Source organism: Pimephales promelas, chromosome 1 (assembly GCF_988280905.1).
Source record: "Pimephales promelas chromosome 1, fPimPro1.hap1.1, whole genome shotgun sequence".
NCBI classification, from domain to species: domain Eukaryota; kingdom Metazoa; phylum Chordata; class Actinopteri; order Cypriniformes; family Leuciscidae; genus Pimephales; species Pimephales promelas.
Window position 1 is genome coordinate 33,464,618 of NC_142769.1, and position 22,711 is coordinate 33,487,328.

General features: G+C 38.2%; 1 protein-coding gene across 20 annotated transcripts in view; it reads left to right on the plus strand.

Moving 5' to 3' along the window:
- Positions 1-22,711, plus strand: part of madd (MAP-kinase activating death domain) — a 52,246-nt gene that overhangs the window by 13,251 nt on the left and 16,284 nt on the right. For 6 of the 20 annotated variants that reach the window (XM_089129508.1, XM_089129507.1, XM_089129518.1 and 3 more), the window contains exons 5-22: positions 3,592-3,901; positions 5,641-5,772; positions 6,600-6,713; positions 6,835-6,915; positions 8,381-8,437; positions 10,433-10,605; positions 11,285-11,520; positions 11,905-12,064; positions 12,697-12,800; positions 12,941-13,137; positions 13,218-13,471; positions 13,567-13,706; positions 14,360-14,458; positions 17,828-17,887; positions 20,064-20,172; positions 21,197-21,383; positions 21,492-21,642; positions 21,990-22,193. In XM_089129508.1, the coding sequence (XP_088985634.1) occupies positions 3,592-3,901; positions 5,641-5,772; positions 6,600-6,713; positions 6,835-6,915; positions 8,381-8,437; positions 10,433-10,605; positions 11,285-11,520; positions 11,905-12,064; positions 12,697-12,800; positions 12,941-13,137; positions 13,218-13,471; positions 13,567-13,706; positions 14,360-14,458; positions 17,828-17,887; positions 20,064-20,172; positions 21,197-21,383; positions 21,492-21,642; positions 21,990-22,193 (2,768 nt within the window). The remainder of the gene's footprint in view (positions 1-3,591; positions 3,902-5,640; positions 5,773-6,599; positions 6,714-6,834; positions 6,916-8,380; positions 8,438-10,432; positions 10,606-11,284; positions 11,521-11,904; positions 12,065-12,696; positions 12,801-12,940; positions 13,138-13,217; positions 13,472-13,566; positions 13,707-14,359; positions 14,459-17,827; positions 17,888-20,063; positions 20,173-21,196; positions 21,384-21,491; positions 21,643-21,989; positions 22,194-22,711) is intronic. The other 14 variants (XM_089129513.1, XM_089129521.1, XM_089129522.1 and 11 more) reach the window with 4 other exon arrangements.

A 22,711-nucleotide genomic window follows, 5' to 3' on the forward strand; every position in this document is an offset into this window, starting at 1 on the left:
TAAATACTTGAGTGTCTATTGGTAAACAATCTATACGATTGCACTCTGCTGCAGATCAATAAGCATTGAGTAGAAGGATTTTTATCTCTGATTTTCTCAGCAAAGCTTATTCTTGTGTAACCTAGCAACCACATCCACCATGAGCCACAGTCGCGTTTGCAGGCCTCAATTTGTTTGCAGTTGAATTGTCCTGCCAAACCCCTTTTATTTGCTTTCAAGTGTGGAGAATAATTTAACCAGTACAGCAGCCTCTGTTGAGTGTTCAGCTGTAGTGAAGTAGTTCATATATTCTATGTAGATGCATTTTTCTTCAGTCTTTTTATCTTTTTCTTGCTCATTCAGTTGAATTCTGATCATCTGTATTTCAAATTTACATGTTTATTAAGCTTTCATGGCTGACTGGAAATGGAGTATTTCTACAATGGCATCTGTGACTTTAGCTTTTGCCTGATGCTACATTTACATTGCTAAGTGTTAGTCCATAGTCCATAGTTAGTGGTAGTTTGTATTTGTCAATAATCATATTATAAAGACCCATTCACACACAGGAAGTCCACACCACAGCTGCAACTATAATGACTCCCAACATTATTGGACATTATCATTATAGTTGTGGCCTAGTTTGAATGGGCCTTAAAATGAATAGTTGACCAATAACCAACCATCTTGACTGTAGATGAAACAGAAACAGAAAGTAGTGATACAAAATCAGATTCCTCCTTGGAATCTGATTCTGATTCTGAGTGTTTAAGGTTGTGACACACCAAGTTGACGGTCAACCAATGTATGGCCATCAATGAGCGTCTGTCTGAGCTAGTTTTTGCGGTGTGTTCCACACATCGGCTGTAGTCAGGCCCCCGTCGATGACAGTTCGGCCGATTCAGTGTGGTGAGAGAGTCAGTGCGTGAATGAGAATAAAAGAGAAACTATCGAAAGCCAGCAAAGAAGTCATCATACATCATAGCAAAGAAGTCATCTTACCTGAGCATTCCTATATACGAATACATGCAGATTTTTGTCCCAGACACAGTAGACGCGAGGCGACAATTTCAGTCATGAAAGGAGACATAAAGCATGAATCTGTTTGTTTATAAAAATCAATCAAACTTAAAGCTATTGGAAATATCAGCGCATAATCGTGCTCTTGACAATCGTAAACAATTACTTTACATTTATTCATTTAGCTGACGCTTTTATCCAAAGCGACTTACAATTTCAGAGGTCGCAAGCCTCTGGAGCAACTAGGGGTTAAGTGTCTTGCTCAAGGACACATTGGTGTCTCGCAGTGGATTCAAACCTGGGTCCCTCACACCAAAGGCATGTGTCTTATCCACTGCGCCATCACCACCCATGCCAACAGTTTGGCTAATGGACTATATTACTTGGTGAAAGCTTAGTGTATCCTTGCGTTGTGCCTAAGTACACCCTAATTCATTGTTTTAATTAGAGTGCCTACCTACTTGGCAGTCTCAAACATGGCCTTATGTCACATTTAGAATGAAAATTTCAAATAGAAATGACTCAGACACCATCAAGAGTTTACTGTGCGTATATTTGCCACATAGTGGCTGCCGTGAGTGTGTCATCATGTTCTCTCAGTACTGCAGTGACCTTGGCTTTACCCACATTTGCAGCTTTCAGTATGCACTACTCAACCTTGTAATGACAAAACACACCATGCGTCATACTGTTCTCAACTGGGCTACTCTGTGTGAGAATAACCATATGCCAGTCCAGTTGCCTAATCATCAAACCAGAAATCAGTTTTCACTTTATCAGCTTAAGCTCAGTTTCACTATTGTTGTTCTCTATTAATGGAACACAGGAAATCTGCGGTTATGGAAATCCAGGAAGTATAAGGGGAACTTTAAAATTGTAATGTCCAGGCCTTGAAAAGTCCAGATTTCATATATTTCATATTCATATATTTTTGAAGGATCATTCTAAGAAAAATAAGACAATTTAGGGTGATCAGTTATCAGTGGTATCTTTAATATTACTGTTTTACTATACATATTTTTAATCAAACAAATGCAGCCTTGTTAAACATTAGAGACTTCTTTCAAAAACAAAAACAAAAAAAATCTTACTAGCCCTAAAAAATATTAAATGCGTAAATGCTAGTGTATGTTTTTATTTTAACCTGTTCTAAAATACTTAATTGGGTAGATAATTGCTCTTTTTTTTGTGGAATCTGTATAAAAATGTTTTTTTTTTAAAGTATGTAACTTCATTTGTCAAAAGGTGTAGGTGCAATAAGTATAATATGCAACTGTTTTGCATATTATGATATTGCTTTAGCATCATATTTCAGTGCAGAACTGTTGTTGGCCCAGAGTCACTAAACATGCCTGTCTTAATATGCAACAATTTAACTATATGCAGCTACACCACCGATTAATAAAGACGTCTCAGTGGTTTTGACATCGCAAATTGACAGTGGAGGGGGAAAAGATAACGACGGGTAGAGTGAGACTGTGAGAGAACAGAACACGTTAAGAGCTAGAGAGTGTGTGAAGCTGGTGGAGACAGGCTGTGTGACAGATTGAGGCCACTGACTGTTCTCAGAGAGCAGCTGTGAGAAGTGGGAGTTCTCAGATCAACCAATTATGACTTACTGCAGTACCTTTGCTCAGCCCACACAACCATAGTCTGGCCTGTCTGGGTCTTTAAAACAAGGCACTGTTTTATGTAGGGATAAATGAGGGACCACAAAAACCAGTATTATAAGCAAAAAGAAAATCGCATTTGTTGGTCTCCATTTTATTATTATTATTATTATTTATTTATTTATTTATTTTTGCTTTTATATTAGAGTTAGATTATTTTAATATAGTGATAATTATACATTGAAATACTTTGAAGTCATCATGTGACCCATGTGATCAAGTGATCATGTGATCAAGTGGGCCCCGGCTCTGCAAGAAAGGGTAAGGATACATGCTGAGATTATTCAAACCCCTCTTTGCCTGGGATGGGTTCGACTAATGGAGGGGTCTTAACTTTTGGAGGGCTTTGTATGGATTTTAATTAATCTGGAATGGATTGGACATGGTCAGCAATAATTCTCAGGTGCCATTGACTGTCATCTGACAACCAAAGTTCCAGTCTGGAGATATTCACCTCAGAAAAGAAAGCATACATTTTTGAGTTTCCTGGGCATCATGGTTTGTCTAGTTAACATACACGTTCTAAATTATGATGTTATCTAGTGCTTGTAGAGCTTTTGAACTTTGTGCCTGATCACTGCGGTACCATCATTTTACTTAAAGTGATTTGGTTAGTTGTTTAATCCTGAACCGTAGATGCCAGCTGCCACTGTTTTTGTGCTATTTCTGTCCTCCAGACTCTAGAATAGACCACGGAATCAAGACGATGCCTTAATGTACTGGACAGTTTGAAAACCAATTAATGAACAACTATTAAAAGTTTAAAAATTCAAGGAATGAAATGGAAAAGTGCAGCAATATGAACAAATATAACTGAAAGGGGAAAAGAGCTTGTGATACTTATTCTTGGATGTACTTTTGAACCTGAGCCCTGATCCTCCTTACAGAAAAATGTAAATTTGTGTGTATTTCTCTCCCCCAGGGACACAATGTGGCGTGTGTTCACAGGCGCTCTGTCCGTTGAGGAAAAGGAGAAGGGCAGTCAGGTGCTACAGGACCTGAGGGAGATCGAGTCATGGGTTTATCGGCTTCTGCATTCCCCAGTGCCTGTCGCCGGTCAGCGACGTGTTGACGTGGAAGTACTGCCCCACGAGCTGCAGCCTGGACTGACCTTTGCCCTTCCAGACCCGTCCCGCTTCAGCATTGTTGACTTCCCTCTCCATCTGCCCCTGGAGCTGCTGGGAGTTGATGCATGTCTGCAGGTCCTGGCCTGCATTCTGCTGGAACACAAGGTACGGATGGCCAGAGGAACACAACTTAACTATTTCAGATGACATAGGACCATATATTACCATATTTGTGTACTATTTTCATGGCGCTATAAGATACATCAAAAAAACATGGTACCACCATGGTAAATGTCCAGAAATACCATGATACTTAACGCATGCACCACATAGCGGTACCTTATTAGTTAATGGCCGATATTAGTTTGTTTGTTTTTTCAATATATATATCATTATTAGTCAATATTGGATATTTAATTGTTTATGCTAATTTCCCCTATTTTTACATTTTTTTTTACCTTTGTTTGCACTAGTACTTTACACTTAAATATAAGAATTTTGTATTCATATTGTTATGTAATATTATTATACTACTCAAAATTAATCTTCAATGTATCTAGACATACTTGTATTTTATTTTGCAGAATTGTATATAAAATTGTAATATTGACCATTATATTATATCTTGTTATAATCATAGCATGAAAATGATTATCAGCCAGATCCTAATATATTCCAGTGGTTCCCAAACCTAGCGGTATGTGTGGTATGCAAACAAAATGCTGAGTTTTGCCATTCATTTAATTCTACCCCCACCATAAAATAACATTAAAACCGAGCATGTATTTCTAACTGGCAAAATGCCATAAAAGGTCAAGTACATGACATCCAATCAAATTACCTCCATATTTTGCTGTCAAAACTGCATCATATGCGCATTGCTTGTGAGGATGCAGACAGAGTAAGCTGCCTTAGCTAACTGCACTACAATGCACCTTTGTAAAAGTGGGGTTTTTAGCACAGGCACAGGCTATGCATAGAGATTCATTTTAAGACTCAAACTCTCTTCAATACAAAAACATACTCTGTGTGAGTCCTTGTTTGCAAATGTGATTTTATACAGCAGTTCAACAAACAGAGGGGTAATATTAAGTTAAGTACATTTTAGCAACAGCGGTGTTTCGTGGAAGGATCAGCGGCTTTGAACGAATCGTTAGAGTCAATGGTTCATTGACCCATTTATAAATACATGCATTTGGTTCGTTACTGAATGAATGAAAGACCCGATGACTCATTAAGACAGTGACCTACGCCACCTACTGGGGTTTTAAGTTTAATATTTAAATGTATCGCTTTGTTTTTACCATCATTGCATATCTCTCTATTAAACATTTTTTAATTTAAAATTTTCTTTATTTTATTAGGGTATTTGTAAAGGTACAGTAACAATGCACAGGAAAATTAATTTAAAGGTGCAGTAAGCATATTATGGAAAACACTGTTAAAAAGTGGATCAGACCGAGCACCTAAACACACTTGTAGCCAATCAGAAAAATTAGTATGATTAATGACTTATGACTTGCAGTATTGACCTGGTGCATTGCTATTTTAAACTCATATAGGGGTAGTGTAATTCTGAATTTTCTGAGCTTGTTGTATTTTTGCCACTTAATGTCTCAAAAATATCTTTTAAGTTTTGTTTAATATGATAGTTGTGCATGCATAGTGAGAGAGGTACTGATGTAAATATTTTTAAAATCTTTTATGTTGTATTTACCAAGAGTATTGGACGGGAGTACACTTGAGAGAGCAAGCTTTTGAAATAAATACTATTGCTGTGTCATTGGTCAGGTTAATGGTTGTCTGTAGATCTGCTGTTTCATGTGGATCTAGTCTTCAATTTGTCAATGTGGGTCACACTGATAGTGACAAGGGGACTTCCTCTCACCCTCTGCTGTCTGTAGGTGGTACTGCAGTCCCGAGATTATAACGCCCTCTCCATGAGCGTCATGGCGTTTGTTGCAATGATTTACCCCCTTGAGTACATGTTTCCTGTCATTCCTCTGTTACCCACCTGCATGGCCTCCGCAGAACAGGTAACATGACATCATTTTTGTGCAGTTGGTGTATAAACAATGAGACTCTCCTTCAATGTTCCCTCTATTTTTTTTCTTTGTCTCAAAACTTTATTCTATTGGGCGGACATTTTTCGCCACCAGAGCAAAAATATTCTTCATACCTGACCTACATACCATCATATGTAGAAACACAATGGTTTGAACATTCAGTTGTAACTTTTAAACGTGAATGTGCCATTTCTATTTTAGTTGACCCTTTGATGTAACTTATTGGTCTTAAATCATATTTTTGAAAAACAAGCAGTTAATTAAGAAGTCACCAAATGAAGCACATTTAGGGTACTGATATTTTTTTTCAAGTGCTGGTAACTGTACAGTCTTTACCAAGAAATCCTATGAAAAATAATTTACAAAATCGTCTACAGGACAGTTCAATTCTTTGCAACTATAGAATATAGTATGAAAGAAAAGGAAGCTGTTACACTGAGATCTTTTGGGAAAAACATAAAGTGTTTTTAGTACAGTCAATTAATTGTGTACAGGAAGCATTAAACCATCAATTTAAAATGCTTACAATGTTTATTGCTTATGAATTTCCAATAATTTCTTTAGCAGGTTGTTTCAAACCTTTGACAATGGCAACGAGCAGGTTGCATTCACCAGTTTCACTCTATAGCGGAGCACTGAAATTATTTCTCACTTAAACTATAATCAAATAGATTACCCCACATATTTCACGTCAGTCCTCTGCATGGCATTTTATTCTTTTCTGTGCATCCGTGGCGCAGTTTAGAGGGAACATTGCTCTCCTTATATCTGTCAAACGCATCTCTTTTTTTTTCTAGCTCCTGCTAGCACCTACTCCATATGTCATTGGGGTGCCTGCCAGTTTCTTCCTGTACAAGACTGATTTTAAGATGCCAGATGACGTTTGGTTAGTGGATCTGGACTGCAACAAGGTACATTGTCTATTTACACGATCTGTAACTAACTACCCAGACATGGGTTTATGGATTCTAACATGTTTATAGATTGTGTATATAGCGGTCTTATGTGGGTTGTATATCTTTATCCCTGCAGGTCATTGCTCCAAGCAATGCAGAATTGCTCCCTCCCCTTCCGGAACCCGAGGCCTCTGAGCTGAAGAAACACTTGAAGCAGGTAAACCGACCCGATGGTCTCGTCTCTCGAAGGAGCCCTACCATTAACTGTGAATCTGAAGTGAACACTAACTAGATTCTAGAAGCAATGCATAGTAATTATACTGTCATCAAGCAGCTGCTGTAAACATGATTAATTATAATAGTGCAATTAAACCAAAGAGAAGGCTGACAATGCACAGATATTTTTAAAATATCATTTAAAGCCAAGTGCAGACAAGACATTTTCTGATTTTCCTATAGTTTGTTGACCAATTCATCTTTTAGTTGATCACTTATGTATTGTAATGACTGTATATTCTCCCCCTTTTTTGTTCCAGCTCTTGGAGGTAATAAGTTTTGAGTTTCCCCATCTATAGACTCGATAATGGTTCTAGTTCTCTCGCTTAACCCTTTACAATCCCACATAGACCCTTATCTAGAGCTTCTGACCTGATTCTGGGCACCTCTGAGCTTAATCAAACTCCATTAACATTTCACTGTCTTGTCATCAACCATTGTGATACACTGACAAACTGTCCTTCCTCATGTCTCTTTAATAGAGACGCATTTAATTTAACCACAATCTGTTGTCTTTGTGTTTGTTAGTCTGCAGTTGAATTTCTCAGCCAAATTGATTCACCATTTTATTTCATCTTGCATCAAACATAATTATCATGCTGTCATTGTAATATCTCAAGCCAAAATAGTCAATACACTGACTCATCAGTTGCGTCTCACAGATCGTGAGTCATGAGTCTTCATTCGCCATTATGAATCACCATTAACCAGGTCCTCATTTTCAGATCATGATGGTTTTAAAACCTGATTTAGATTGAAGGTCATTTTTTTCAGTGGTTTAGAGACGTACAGTAGTGCCCTGTCATGTCAAAGACGGTGGTTCAAGAACTCTATGAGCCAATATGGAAATGTACATTTTTCTTGTCACCGTCATTCGGTGCTATTTCTCACTCAATCGAGCTTCAGATTTTAGGGAAATTTTTATTTAACATCAACATGAAATCAAAATTCACTTGAGGTTGGGGTGACATCGCCCAAGAGAGTATCCTGTTTTTCTTTTTGGTCATTGAAAATCCTGTTTCACTCCTAAAAAAACCCCTTCATCACATTAATGAAGTTAAAGTAAAATAGGTTGAGAATGCCATTTTATTTTGACTAGCACCTACCAAATATGGTTTAAGTTTTGTACACATTCTCCATTGACAAGTTTGTTTGAGATCTGCTTCCCTTTCCACCTCATTACTCGCTGGTTTTCTTCAGATTGTTGTTGTTTTTTTCTTTCTGTGTGCACTCATACTGTCTAGTTAATGGTCGTGTTGTGTCTTCAAGTGTTCTTTATTTGTCTCTCTGTGTTTTTTCTCCTTCCTTGAATTGTTTCCGCTCACTTTTAGTCACATGATTTCCTAAACTTTCTCAGTGACAGGTAGTCATGTGACATTGCCTCCATGTTTTCTTGTGTCCTTCAGTGTCTGGTAAGCTTGACTGTGATCACCCAAAAGCAGATCTTCGCCTCTGATTCCAAGGTTCACAAATCTTTGCATTTTGAATGTGCACGGAAAAATAACTCCTGTCTCTCCCCCTGTCATCAACACTCGTAGACCTGTATGCATACACTCTCAGTAACCTTAACAAATATTGAAGCCATACAGATACTACTTTATTCCACACCCTTTGAATAAACACACTCAGAAACTCACACACTTGTGACTGTGTTTGCCTCCATAGCCTCTAACTCTGTGCACTCTTCCTCCACTTCTCTCTGTGTGATGAAGGTCTTACAGCAGCCCCCGTTTCCTATAACACTATGTTTGGCTTGAGCATGTTCCAATGCAACTTCTCACTTACATTATGCTCATTAACCCAAAGCAAATAAAAAAGTAGCAGGAGCAGATGGTGCGATTGGTTTGGTCAAATGGCGTGGCAAATGCCAGCTGATGGAATGCCAGCTGAGAGGCATTGAGTGAGCGATGGCAGAATTCCCAGAGTGCTTTGTTAATGGCTCTATGTGATGACCGCACCCTTCCCTTACCATTTTGACTATTTGATTACATTTTTTTATGCAGTACAGTCGTTTCAGGCAATTGCTTTCTCTCATCCCTCTGTAACTTTTTCAGAACTTTAAAGGATTAGTTCACCCAAAAATGAAAGTTCTGTCATCAGTTACTCACTCTCATGTCATTGCAAACATTAAAGACTTTCATCCATATTCAGAACACGAATAATAACATTTTCAATTAAAATGTTTCTGCCCCTCCCTTAAAGGGGTGATGAACTGAGAAATCAAATTTTCCTTGAGCTTTTGACATCTAAGAGGTCATGATATTATATGAATATCCTGTAAGTTTCAGAACTGAGAACATCCTTGTTAGTCCAATTAAAGCTTTTATTGACACCAGCCTCAGCAAACGACTCATTTTTCAAAGTGGGGAACTATGGCGTCAAAGAGGATAAAACACAACCCCCGCAGAACAAGATCAACGCCTACTTCAACATGGCCGGTTTAGCCCCGCCCAACGATTTGCGCATTACACGCATAGCTAAATAACATAGATGCCTACCTCGTGATGACAAACCGGGTCGAGAGTGAAACTCATTATAATATGAAAAACTGTTATCCACTCACAGCAGTGGGCGTTTACTTCCAAGTCTTCAGTGCGAGACACCCATAAAAACCTAGCTTTTTTGAGCTGGGCTCAAAACTAGGGTAGAAAATAGCCTATTACTTATTCATTTTGATGGTTTTTTATGTTAAAACCAAGCGAACGTCATAAGTTCACCTCAGACAACAATATAAAATTTTTTAAAAATGCCAGTTCATGACCCCTTTAATTCCACCAAAACGTTGACGCTTCAGTGTCATAAAGACGTTGGAAAAGTAATCCATATGAATATTCAGAAGAGACACGATCGTGTTATATAATGAAGAGATTTCATTTAGGCTTTTACTCATATACATGCATAACATTGATCAATGCACATACATAGAGCACACAAAATATGGTAAACCAAAGCTCAAATGTGCTTGTTTGACATGTGAGAACCCATGAGTTTTTTTTCACATTTGAGCTTCTGTTAGAACCAGTGAGGTGCATTTTTATCGTTTCAAGCTCCATATTTGATGTGCTCTATGTATGTGCGTTTATCAGTGTGTGTGTGTGTGTGTGTGTGTGTGTGTGTATGTAAATAAATAGCCTAAATTAAATAGATATTAAAAGATACTGGGTTTGGAAGTATGTAAATTATGACAGAATATTATTTTTTGGGTGAACTATCCCTTTAATTTAATTTTGTGAAATCTTATTTAAATAAAAAATGTTTCACCTTTGCCATTCAGAAGATTTGTAGGCAGAAGTTAAGTAATGTTGGCCTGCAATGTGAGGCATGATTGCCTGAGGCGATAGTGCTCTTACTTCAATCTTCCCTGTCAGGATTCATTGTTAAATTGATCTCTCCTGTATCCATATTCCTCCTCCACCACTCTTTCTCTCTCTCGCTCTCTCATCAATTCCTCCATACAGGCTCTGGCTAGCATGAGTCTGAACACACAGCCTATACTGAATCTGGAGAAGTTTCAGGATGGACATGAGATGTCTTTGTTGCCCCCTGGTCGTGACAAAGCCTCCCCCTCCTCCACTGAGTTCAACCCGCTCATCTACGGCAATGATGTGGACTCAGTTGATGTTGCCACAAGGTACGAATTATTCTATACTCTATCTAACGGGATAGGATTGACCGAAGTTTCTATGTTACTACTGTGCAATTTTAGTGCCGTTTTAGGTACCAAATGGATCTAGAAAACTAGTTTTTTTCTACATATAAAGGTCCAAAAGCCATAACATGTATTTGTAGAATTTACAGTCAGTCTCATTCAGTCAACAACTGTTTGTATGCTTGAATTTAAATCGATTTATCAATAGCTAAAATGTATTCTGAATTTAGGAAAAATGTACAAACAACTGAAAGCACACACGCAAAATCATATACCCTTGTTGGCCTTATAAACATGTTAAGATGGAATTGTTTGAGGACAGCACGCTTGGCATCGCTCGAGGATATTGCTGCGTGTTCTGTCAGGCGAGAGCGGAAACTCCCTAAATGGAAGCGATTTAGCCGCATTTTATTTAAATGACTAAACGAAATGTGGTCACTCATTTACAGTACTTTAAAATTATTAACATTACAACGATGCTTTGAACAAATTTTGTTCACATGCATGCATTATTTTTGGAGAGAACTTATCCTGTTTGTATTGTACAGTTAATCAAAGGAGGTGTTAGTGGATAAATACAAAACATTTAAAATATTTTTTCTGTTCTGTTCCATAATGGACATGATTTTGATCTTTTACATGATTTTGATCTTGCCATTAGGGTGGCGATGGTGAGATTCTTCAACTCTCCAAATGTGCTACAAGGATTTCAGATGCACACGCGCACTCTGCGCCTTTTCCCTCGTCCTGTGGTGGCATTCCAGGCCACGTCTTTCCTAGCCTCTCGCCCTCGGCGGAGTGGATTCACCGAAAAGCTCTCCCACACCCAAGCGGTGGAGTACTATGGAGAGTGGGCGCTCAATCCCACCAACCTGGCTTTCCAAAGGATTCATAACAGTAAGAGACATAGATATATACCTGATCCGTCATCCTCAAGCTGCCTTTTCTTTGACCTCCAGATTTGACTGTCACACTTTGCCCCCTTGTGGCAAATGTTAAACAGTGTAAACGTTAAATAATGTAATTATATAACTGATTTTATTTATAAATGCCCATTCTAGATGTACAGTAACAGGTCTTTATCATAAAGATAGAAATGATTGATGATTCTCATCTTTGCAAAAAATTAAATCCAATCTTACATCTGCACAGGGTGACAACTCCACTCAGCCCTATCTGTAGTTTTAACTTCTCCTAAGTTGCGTATAGGCAGGTTAACACTTAGTTTCACTGTAAAGACTCTCCATTATGTGTTTCTCACTATGTCTGTGTGTATTTCAGATGTGTACGACCCTTCTCTAATAGGTGATAAGCCTAAGTGGTACGCCCATCATTTACAGCCAGTATTCTACCGTGTGTACGATGCAAACTCTCGTCTGGCAGAAGCATTGAGTGGACCCCTGCAGGATGAGACCAATGATTCAGACCCAACAGATGACAGGTTGAAAACACCAAATACACACTTATACGTGTCTATTAGTTTTTGTGAATGTGCAGCTTAATACACATTGATTCTTTTGTACATTTACATACATACACACTACCATTCAAAAGTTTGGGGTTAGGATGTTTAAATTTGTAGAAATGAATATTTTTATTCAGCAAGGGTGTATTTAAATTGATCAAAAATAACAATGCAGACTATAATTATAAACTGTTAGAAAAAGTTTTCCATTTAAAATAAATGCTGTACTTTTACATTTTTTTATTCATCAAACAATCTTGAAAAAAAAATTCAACAAAACAATTAAGCAGCACAACTTTTTTCATCAGTTACTTCAGCAAATTTGGAATGATTTTTGAGAGATGTGACACTGAAGACAATTACAGGAATTACTTCTTAAAATAGAAAATAGTAATTTTAATGAATAATAATAATTTACAATATTGCTGTTTTAACTATATTTTTGATCAAATAAATGCAGCTTTGCTGAGCATAAGAGACCTCTATCACAGCATTAAAAAAATCTTACCAAACCCACACTTTACGATAATGTATCGATTTTTGTGTTCAAAATGTTTTTTGACTATTTTAAATTTGATTTATTTGTTATTGTTTACTATTTATTTCAGTGGTAGTGACAGTGAAGCATATGATGACTCCAGCTCTTCCTACTCATCTCTTGGAGATTTTGTGAATGAGATGATCAAAGGGGACATACAGGGGGACACACCAAGTTAGCTTCTCTATTTTTAGTCTCTTTCCTAACCATAGACTCTTTTTCTTGCCTTATTTATCACTTCATAGAGCTCAATCTTGATTAAACTCAGAACTGTTGAGAAATTCAGCTTCATAATTATTCTATTTGCTATTTAGATGTTGACCCCCTGACCCATGCTGCTCTGGGAGATGCAAATGAGGTAGAGATCCATGACTTCCAGGAGTTTAAGGGGGACAGCGGTGACCCAGAGCCAGAGGGTCCCCTGGAGGCAGCGGACAGCCAGCCGCTGCGGTCCAGCTCCAGCACCACGGCCAGTTCGAGCCCCAGTACAGTCATACAGGGAGTCAACCATGTCAGTACTTAAACTACATGTGTTATCCGAAAGCCTCGATATGCGCGTGATAGTTAAAGTTTGGGTTTTTCTTTGGGCAGGAGCAGAAGGAACCTGTTGATGTAGAGGCGACAACAGGTGTGCCCATCCAGAACTCTGTCCCAGGATTGGGTGCTCCACCTTTTACAAGACCCGGCCCTGATCCGGTGCCTGTTGACCCCGGCAATAAGAAGCGCGAGTATGATAATCCCTATTTTGAACCCCAGTATGGCTTCCCTACAGAAGAAGATGCAGAAGCAGATGAGCAGGAGGAGAGTTACACACCACGATTCAATCAGAATCTTAATGGCAATAAGTATGTATTTGTTAATAGTCCTACACAAACACACAGAATTTATATCTCAGTTGCACAGACCAGCACTCAAAGTCCTAAATTGTGTGTGTGTTTAGGCCATCACGTCCATTGAGACCCAGCAGTCTGAAGCTTCCAGGTGAATCTGATGGGGAGGGAGACTCCAGGAATAGCTCTCCGAACTCCACCATCTCCAACAATAGTAACGATGGCTTCGGGGGACTCATGTCCTTCGCCAGTGAGTGGCCAGCTTATCATCACCTCAATTCATTTTATTAGTAGCTCATGCTGCTATTGCAAAATTGGACATAAAAATACTAAAAATGAAAAAGAACAAATCTTTTTTGAAGATATTTGCTTGGATTTCTGACTTGAAAAGAAGAAATTTATAGAAAAAAATTAAGAAATTATTGAGAAATATGTGAAGGTTACATGGCATCCTACTTTTCAAAAGCGTGGTATCTGTAAGATTTTTTTTTTTTCATATAAAAGAAATGTATACTTTTATTCAGTATTTTATGACATGATTACTGAAGGATCATGTGACACTGAAGACTGCTGAAAATTGAGCTTTATCATCACAGGACTAAATTACATTTAAAAATATTCAAATGGAAAACAGGTATTTTACGTAGTATAAATATACTGTTTACAAATAAATGCAGATTTTAATAGTTTATGAACCTTCTTTCATAAACATGAAAACATCTTACCGATCCCATACCTTTGAACAGTAATTTATAGTAATATTTATAAATAAGTGTATCTTCAGTTGCATATTGGCTTTTACTGGAGACTAACTAGGACTAAATTTCTGCAATTTTTACAACTCGATTACACACAAACGTGTGATTCCCTGTTGTACATTTCTCCTTAATCGCATATGTGCAGGTAACCTGTATAAAAACCATGGCACTAGTTTCAGTCTCTCCAGCCTGGCTCTGCCTAATAAAGCTCGAGAGAAGAACACACCGTTCCCCAGCCTCAAAGGTACAAACATCCCCTCGGATCTCTCCATGTCACCTTCCCGTTCATCCACCCATATGCTCACCCTGTCTCATTCCTCCAGTCTAGTCGTTATCTTCTTCCTCTCCTTCTCTCTAAACCTTTTTGTCTTTTCTAAGGCAGTGTAACTAATGCTTGAATCACTTCAATTAGTCTGAACTTGTACACTAAACTCCACTGAAGTCAAATAAGGGTCTTTTAAATACATGTCAAAGTAGTTGCATAATTAGACAATAATAAATTTAAGAATATACAGTTTAAAGCATTTTTTTTTGTGAACGAGAGGAGTCTGTTTAGTACAGGCATTAGGTATAAAAAGACTTATTTACTCATTTTTCCACTTTTTCTCTCTTCTTCCTTTTATCATTTGTTTTATGTATTTCATTTAAAGAATATTTTAATTTTGATTTAACAGAGGACACGGATCAAGGTTTGTGGGAATGTTACCTTCCCCATTTATTTTCCCCAAGTGTTATCCAGTGTTGCTGCCCTGAAAGTGACGAGTATCATGCCTCCTCTTTGCTCCGAAAAGAAACTGAATAAGTGGAAAATGGCGGAGTAGACTAGGGCTGGAACTATCGATTATTTTTCAATCGATAAATCTATTGATTTACCTAATGAAACTATTTATGACAAAAGATAAGGTTTGCAGCTAAATTTCCTAATTAGGAAATGTTTACTAAGGCTGTGTTTTTGGAATTTACTGCTGCAATTGCTTACAAGTGCGAATCCTGAAATGTTTTGTTCATTCAGGAGATTAAAGTAGCTGCTTAAATATGTTCATTCAGCCGAATCTCGACAAAAGACAGTAAAACCCATTATAATCAGTGATGTTGTCTATGCGGCACGTCACAACCGTAATCTGGTCGTTCTATTTACGATGTAGCTACTCCAAGCACTTGTGATGACAAATGGATATGCAATGGCTGCTTTGTCCCATCCAGAGTAGCTATTGCGGCGCTATGGTTACCACAGCGGCCGGTAACGAAAGCGCCAGTATCAAGCATAAAACTTTTACAAAGATTGACAGCATGTCAATAAATTAAACGAGGTCCAATCGAGGCGCGAGTTCATCCATATTTTAAATCAACAACAATATATCTATTGTTACCGGTTGCAGAGACATTTGAGCCGCACGTCTCGCACCCATTGTACACTTAAGTTACGCTGTCTCCTCGTTGTTTTGAAGTAGGAGAGCCCCTGGTTGTTTTCTTTTCAGATGCTCCTGCATAGAAGTGCTGTGGTTTGCCATTTCAGTTTTACAGATTTTATTTGGTCTCTCAAAAAACATTCCCTCTTGTCCCAGTGAACCACTGTGACTAGAGACTCTTATTTTGTGAATTGGACTGAGAACATAGATATTTTTGTAATAACAGCTGATTTTCAGCCTATGCAGAGTAGCAGCTGCTATCATTCAGGAACATAAACAGCTCAACAAATCGTCGCATTCCACGCGAATCGACTAATTTATGTAATCGATTACGTTGACGCGTCGTTCCAGCCCTAGCTACTACTAGACATAAAGTCACTTTCTAAACTAGCAACCAAGATTCTTTATTGACGTTGTTGTTATTGTTGACTTTATTTTCTGTTTGTTTATTATTTTGGATGATGTTTTGTTGCTCAGACGATGGTGATGACAGTCCTGAAAGTCCTGGTATGTTTCATATCTGTAGTTTGCCCTAACGAGAAAACAAATTGCTGTTTGTTGTAGTAATATAGACCCTATGAGTCCTGAGAGAATGAGAAACTCTGCCCACTTTTCTCACTCTGAACCTGACTGACAGACTTGGATTAGTTTCTAACTCCTGTCCTTGATGCTTCCTTTTACACCCTTGAATCTGAACTAAACACCAAACATCAACTGATAATGTCTGCTATTTCAGGGTTGGAAAATAAAATTTAATGGGACAGCAGTTTGGAACCTCTAAGATGGGGGATATATCTGTGCTCACATATATCCGCTTTTCCTTTCCTCCTTTCCTACTCTGTGATTGTTAGTAATGAACATTTTTAATGGTGGCACACTTTTTAGTAGACGACAGCCAGGTCATGGTTACTTTTCAAAACATTTTTCTGCATCGGAATGAAACAATTTTTGACTGCTCTGTGTGTTGTTTGTGGTGTGTTTTTGAAGTGATCTTTCCTTTATATGTGTGTCACCACAATTGGAAACAGAGTTGAGGTCTGTTTCATTTCAATTTCACCTGAGCTCCCTGGGTGGATTGAAGAGAACAAAACTACAATGGGAGAAGTGCAGTCACTCAGTACATTTCAAGCTCTGATCAAGTTCAGAACTGAAATGTAGTTTCCACTAAACTTGGATGGAGAATTTCCACCAAAGTCTCAGTAAAGGAGACTTTGAAGTCTGGTGGTTGTGGTGTTTTAAAATAAATCGATGATATGTCGAGGATTGTAGCTTGCATGCACAGAAAATGTGCAGTTTAAAGCAGAGAATAGCAATGTTGCTTTTAGAGCTGGGTACGGGAGAAAACCAATTGAGTACTGCAGGAGACGAAACCACATTCCAGCTAGGATGTTGACTGGTAATGATTTTTTTTCTTTTAATGTTGTAATGTTCAACAATCCCTCTAGTCTAGCAGTTACATCTTGTCAATTTGTGCTCTTGGCCTTTTTTCTTTTCAACTTGGGTTTTATATGTTGACTGGATTTGGAGGTATCGGCTCTTGCTCTTGATGAATGCAAACTTGTGGTTTATTCTGGAGTTTAAGTGGACTAAATGATTAGAGTTGTTTTTTTCACAGAAATATCAGGTTATGACATTTTAGATTAAACATGATGAGGTCAAAAAAGGGGAAAAAACATACATTATTTATTCATTGTAATATGTAGAATTTGCATTTACAAATAAAATTTTCATTGCATGCTGACTTTCAATTTTTTATTTATTAATGAAATTAATCGCACATTACATCTTTTTTTAAAAGCACTAAGCAGTTATTTATTGCTGAAACATTCTATTATTAAATTCTAATGTTTATTATTATCCAATAGTTTTTGCTCGTTTTATGAATGGAGTTTTGTAGAACTGCTTCATTCTGTCATTAATTCACATGTAATCATAGTTAATCAAGACACCCAAGATATTCTGACTAAATGTAAGTCTGGAATGCTCAACTAAAATACGTATCTTTTTCTGAATTCTGCCTTTCTCTTATTTCTCTTTCCCTCTCTTTCATATTCCATGCTCTCTGCTGGTTTTCTCTGTTGTTATATGTACATGTGTTCGACGCTTGTGGTTGTGGGTTGATGTTTGGACTGGTTCTGTCTGGGCCGGTTTTGTTCTCTGTCCCCTCTTTGACCCCCTGCACTAATTCTGGCTTCTGTGTCCAGTATTTGGGCTAAATTCTCTTATGGAGATTGTAACAGAGATCGGCCCGGGGAGCGGAGAAGGTGGGTTCCGCCCTTTGCTGCGTGAGCTGCATGCTTCTCCAAAGCCAGTCAGCTACATCTCCCAGCATCCTGTTCCACCATTGCTTCCTCATTCCTCACCTTCGACTGTCATCTTTTGTTGGATGTCAGTCACTGTGATTGTAACCATTTGACTCTTTTGTTCACATGCATCTTGCCGTCTGTTGATGGACTGGGCCTGTAGAACAGGACTGCTGTTATGTCATATAGAGAGATTGATGATGTCTGTGAAACTTAGGATCAGACTACAGGATCATATATACAGTTTATGACCAGATAGTGAAGGAAAAGCCAAAAAGTATTCACAATACTGCTGTGATACTACTTAAATAGCATCTTATGATGTTTGTTGAGGGAATGTGCAGATCTGTAATCTATGCAGAATAAGCAGAACATGGTATTTTTTTATTTGAAAATGAATGTGCTGATTTTATGAAAAAGTGTGCAATTAACCGTTTTTTTATCACACATTAATAACCTATTGGCTGTATATTATAGTCTGGGGTTTGTAAGTCTCTTATGCTCACCAAGGCTGTATTTATTTCATCAAAAATACAATAAATACAGTTTATTTAAATACAGTAAATATAGTAATATTGTGAAATATTACAATTTAGCGTAACATATTGCAAGTTAGTAATAATTACTATAAGATTATAATTTAATTTCAGCTTATTACAAAAAAGGTGTCCTTGTTGCAGTGTAATTATACATTTAAATAGTGAGTATTGGTATTTAATGGGGTTTGGTTTAGGGTTAGTTGTATGTAATTATGGATAATTTATAGTAATTACTATAGAAACTACATGTAAAGTCTAACAAGGACACTTCAAATAAAGTGTTAACCAACAATTATTACAATTTATAGTTACTGGTTTCTTTTTTATTTTATTTGTTAAAATGTAATTAATTCCTGTGATGGCAAAGATGAGTTTTCAGGAAACTCAAAGATATTTTATTATCATTGTTGAAAGCGCTTGTGCCAATTCATGTTTTTGTAACTGTTATCATGACAGGATATTTTGATAAATAGAAAGACATTTATTTTATAACGTTATAATTGTGTTTTACGGTTACATTTGATTAATTTAATGCATCCTTGCTGGTCTCAAACTTTTGAACTGTAGAATATACAGTATATAAAGGACACATACTAGTTATATGATTTATTATGAGGTGTAATTCAGCTTATCAGAATACACAATTCATGCCTTTGGTTTTACTCCTATAAATTGTTTCAAAATGCCTCTTTGGCAAGTTTGTAACATAGTTATTCATTTTGTGGCATGTAAGTCTTGTCTAAAAATATTTCCTGGCCCAATCTAATATGTAATCAGCCACACAGTGTGAAATGTGTGTGAACATGGCCGTCTGTTAATGCTCTTGTATGTAGCACAAGCCATCAATGCACTGGCTGTGCTTTATGCATGTGAATCTTCAGGATCTATGCACAGAGGCTGAATACACACACTGAATTGCTTTGTGTGTGTTAGTGTACTGTATGTGCTGTTGCCGTACACTCACAGCTACAGGCAGTGTGTGTGGTATGATAATCTAAACTGCGAGGGCTTATTTCATTATTTTTGTTGTGTTGTTTCTTGTTGCCATCCAGTCTGTTTCTCACTCACACATTTCTTCCACTCATTTTTCCCACTCTGTTCTTTGCCTGTATGTGTGTGTTTGCACCAACCAGCGTCATTGCTCCTGTACTGTAGTTCTCCTTACTGCTCCAGTCCTTGAGTCGCCCACTGTCAACGTTCGCGTCTTTAGTCATGTAATACGCCCCATACTGCAGTGTCCAAAGTACCGAGGTGCTAAGGAAAATCTGCTAGTTTCAAGTTAAAAGCTGTGTGTGTTGTCCTTTACTTCTATTGATTCTATACTATTACCAGAAACCAGATTAAAACATCTGTGTAGGGGCCTGAGACTGCATTGTGTGTCTTAATGCTGTAGTCATTGTGTTTCTGCTGTGGTGATTAGGCCTAGATGTGTGTTTCAAGTGATGTGAAATTTTAACTGAGTGTGAATGTGAATGGGAGTGTGTGTGTGGGTGGGTATTAACACACGGAACCTGCTTCTATGTGACTGGCTTACATACATACAGTACATATAAGGTCTACAGTATATCCAGTCTAACAAAGTGAACGTTCTGTTATAGGTGCACGAGCGCCCAGAGCGCTGGTAGATCAGAAATCCTCTGTTATTAAGCACAGCCCCACCGTCAAGAGAGAGTCTCCATCTCCTCAGGGCAGAGCCAACAACACCAGGTACTGCATATCTCTTCATTTATGCACTTTTAGCCAACGCATCTGACAAATTAGACATATACAAGCAGATGTGATTAATCCAAATGAAAAAAAGTTGTAAGTGTATTGCTACCCCCCTCCCCCTCTTACTAAGTACTAAAAAGTAGGATTTAGGAGTTTAATGAAGGGAAAGTCATAGTTAATAGTGAGAACTGGACCCTAATCTAAAGTGTCACCATAATTTCAAAAGGCCATTTCTTTGAAATAGAAATATATTTAACATCATAAATACATCATTGACACTTTTGATATATTTAATGCGGTCAGTAAAAAATTTTAATGGTAGTGTATGTAGACTCGCGTGCCACTTTATTAGGTATACCTTCAGGACTTTCTTAACTTTTGTAAAGGCTGTGGTGTTTAAATGATGCTCAGTTGGTACTAAGGAGCCCAAAGTGTGCCAAGAAAATACCCTCCACGCAATTACACCACCACCACCAGCCTGAACCGTGGATACAAGGCAAGATGGATCCATGCTTTCATATAGTTTACTCCAAATTCTGGCTCTAGCATCTGAATTTTGCAGCAGAAATCAAGACTCATCAGACCAGGCAACATTTTTCCAGTCTTCTATTGCCCAATTTTGTTCAGCCTGTGTGAATTGTAGGCTTAGTTTCCTGTTCCATAGATGACAGGAGTAGCACCTGGTGTGATCTGCTACTGTAGTCCATCTGCTTCAAGGTTTGGCATGTTCGACATTCAGAGATGCTCTTCTACAGACCTTGGTTTTATCGAGTGGTTATTTGAGTAACTGTTGCCTTTCTATCAGCATAAACCAGTCTCCCCATTCTCCTCTGACCTCTGGCATCAACAAGGTTTTTCACCAACCAAACTACCACTCACTGGATATTTTCTCTATTTTTGGACCAATCCTAGAAATGGTTGTGTGTGAAAATCCTAGGAGATGAGCAGTTTCTTTTGAGGGCCTATGAAGTGAATATGTGTCTCTTGCTCCAGTAAACCTGGTATTTTGATATCTGTGCAGTGAGAACCAGCAGTTTCTTAAGGAGGTGGTCCAGAGCGTGCTCGATGGGCAGGGTGTGGGCTGGCTCAACATGAAGAAGGTACGCCGCCTGCTAGAGAATGAGCAGCTGCGCGTCTTTGTGCTGAGCAAACTCAACCGTGCTGTCCAATCTGAGGAAGACGCTCAGCAGGAAGTTATAAGAGATGTGGTGAGTTAGAAATGACGAGTCAAACAAGTTGATGCTGACAAAGCAAAACTCTTTTTTTTTTTACTTATGGTTTTTTTATTGTATAATTCTGTGTGCCTATGCGTATAGGAGATAAACAGGAAAGTGTACAAAGGCATGTTGGACTTACTGAAGTGCACAGTGTCCAGTTTGGAGCACTCTTACACTAATGCTGGCCTGGGAGGCATGGCCAGCGTTTTCAGTCTGCTCGAGATAGCGCGCACCCACTACCAAACCAAAGGTAACCTTCATTTGAATGTCCAAATTAAGAAAAAATCTTAATGTTTATCATTGAACAGTTTCTGCCTGCAGTCCGACCAAAAGATATATACCAACACACAGAGTTTCCACTTTCTAGAAGGTTCTTGTTCCTCTTCTTCACAGCCATGTGCAACTTGGTGTCAGTCACTCTACAAGCTATTTACATAATCTTGGGTTTCAGCCTTTTTTCCATATTTGTTTGGAGAAATCACCTGTAACCTACCTTTTAAATTTGACTTCTATACCTTTGTCTCCATTTGTATTTGCTATTTCCTCTTCTTTCTATTTCCCTGCTCTATTTCCTCTGTGCCCGCTTGTGGCTCACAGACCTAGACAAGCGGAAACGGAGCCCCACAGAGGGGATCAACAGCCCCGGCAGTAAGGAGAGCCCATCGGGCCAAATGGAGAGTGCCAGGGCGGCAGGCGTACTCCTGGTACCCCGTATACAATTGCCACCACCCTCCTCTGGGAAATCGCCACGGCAGTTTGACACACGGAGTCTGAACGAAGAGAATTTTATTGCCTCCATTGGTGTGTAAACAGCAGTCCTCATTGCATGACCCCTGCCCCCCCCCCCCCCCCTTTCTCGCTGCTTGTTATGTTCCCTGAGCTCTCTTGGGGCCACGTGTCCCTTAAGGCCGCTTCCTCTATTTCATTATCTGTCTACACTGACTTTGTGCTAAAACTTAAGAACCACAATGGCTCAAGTGTTCCCTCACCTGAAATTTTTTTAATTCTGTCATCATTTACTCATCCTCTTGTCATTCCAAACCTGTATGACTTTCTTTCATCTACAGAACAAAAAAAGAAAGATTGACAAAACATTGACCCCATTGAGCTTTAATGAATGGACAAAAAAGAAAGACGAAATAAAGTCACACAGATTTGCAGCGACTTGAGGGTAATTATGTAAATAATGACAAAATTTCATTTTTGAGTGAACTCATACATTATAGTTTGAGTGATCCTTCCAAAAACATTGACAACTTCTTCAGTTCTGTTGCTTTTGGAGCCAACAAATATTTTAAGGGAGCATTGGTTGGTGTAGA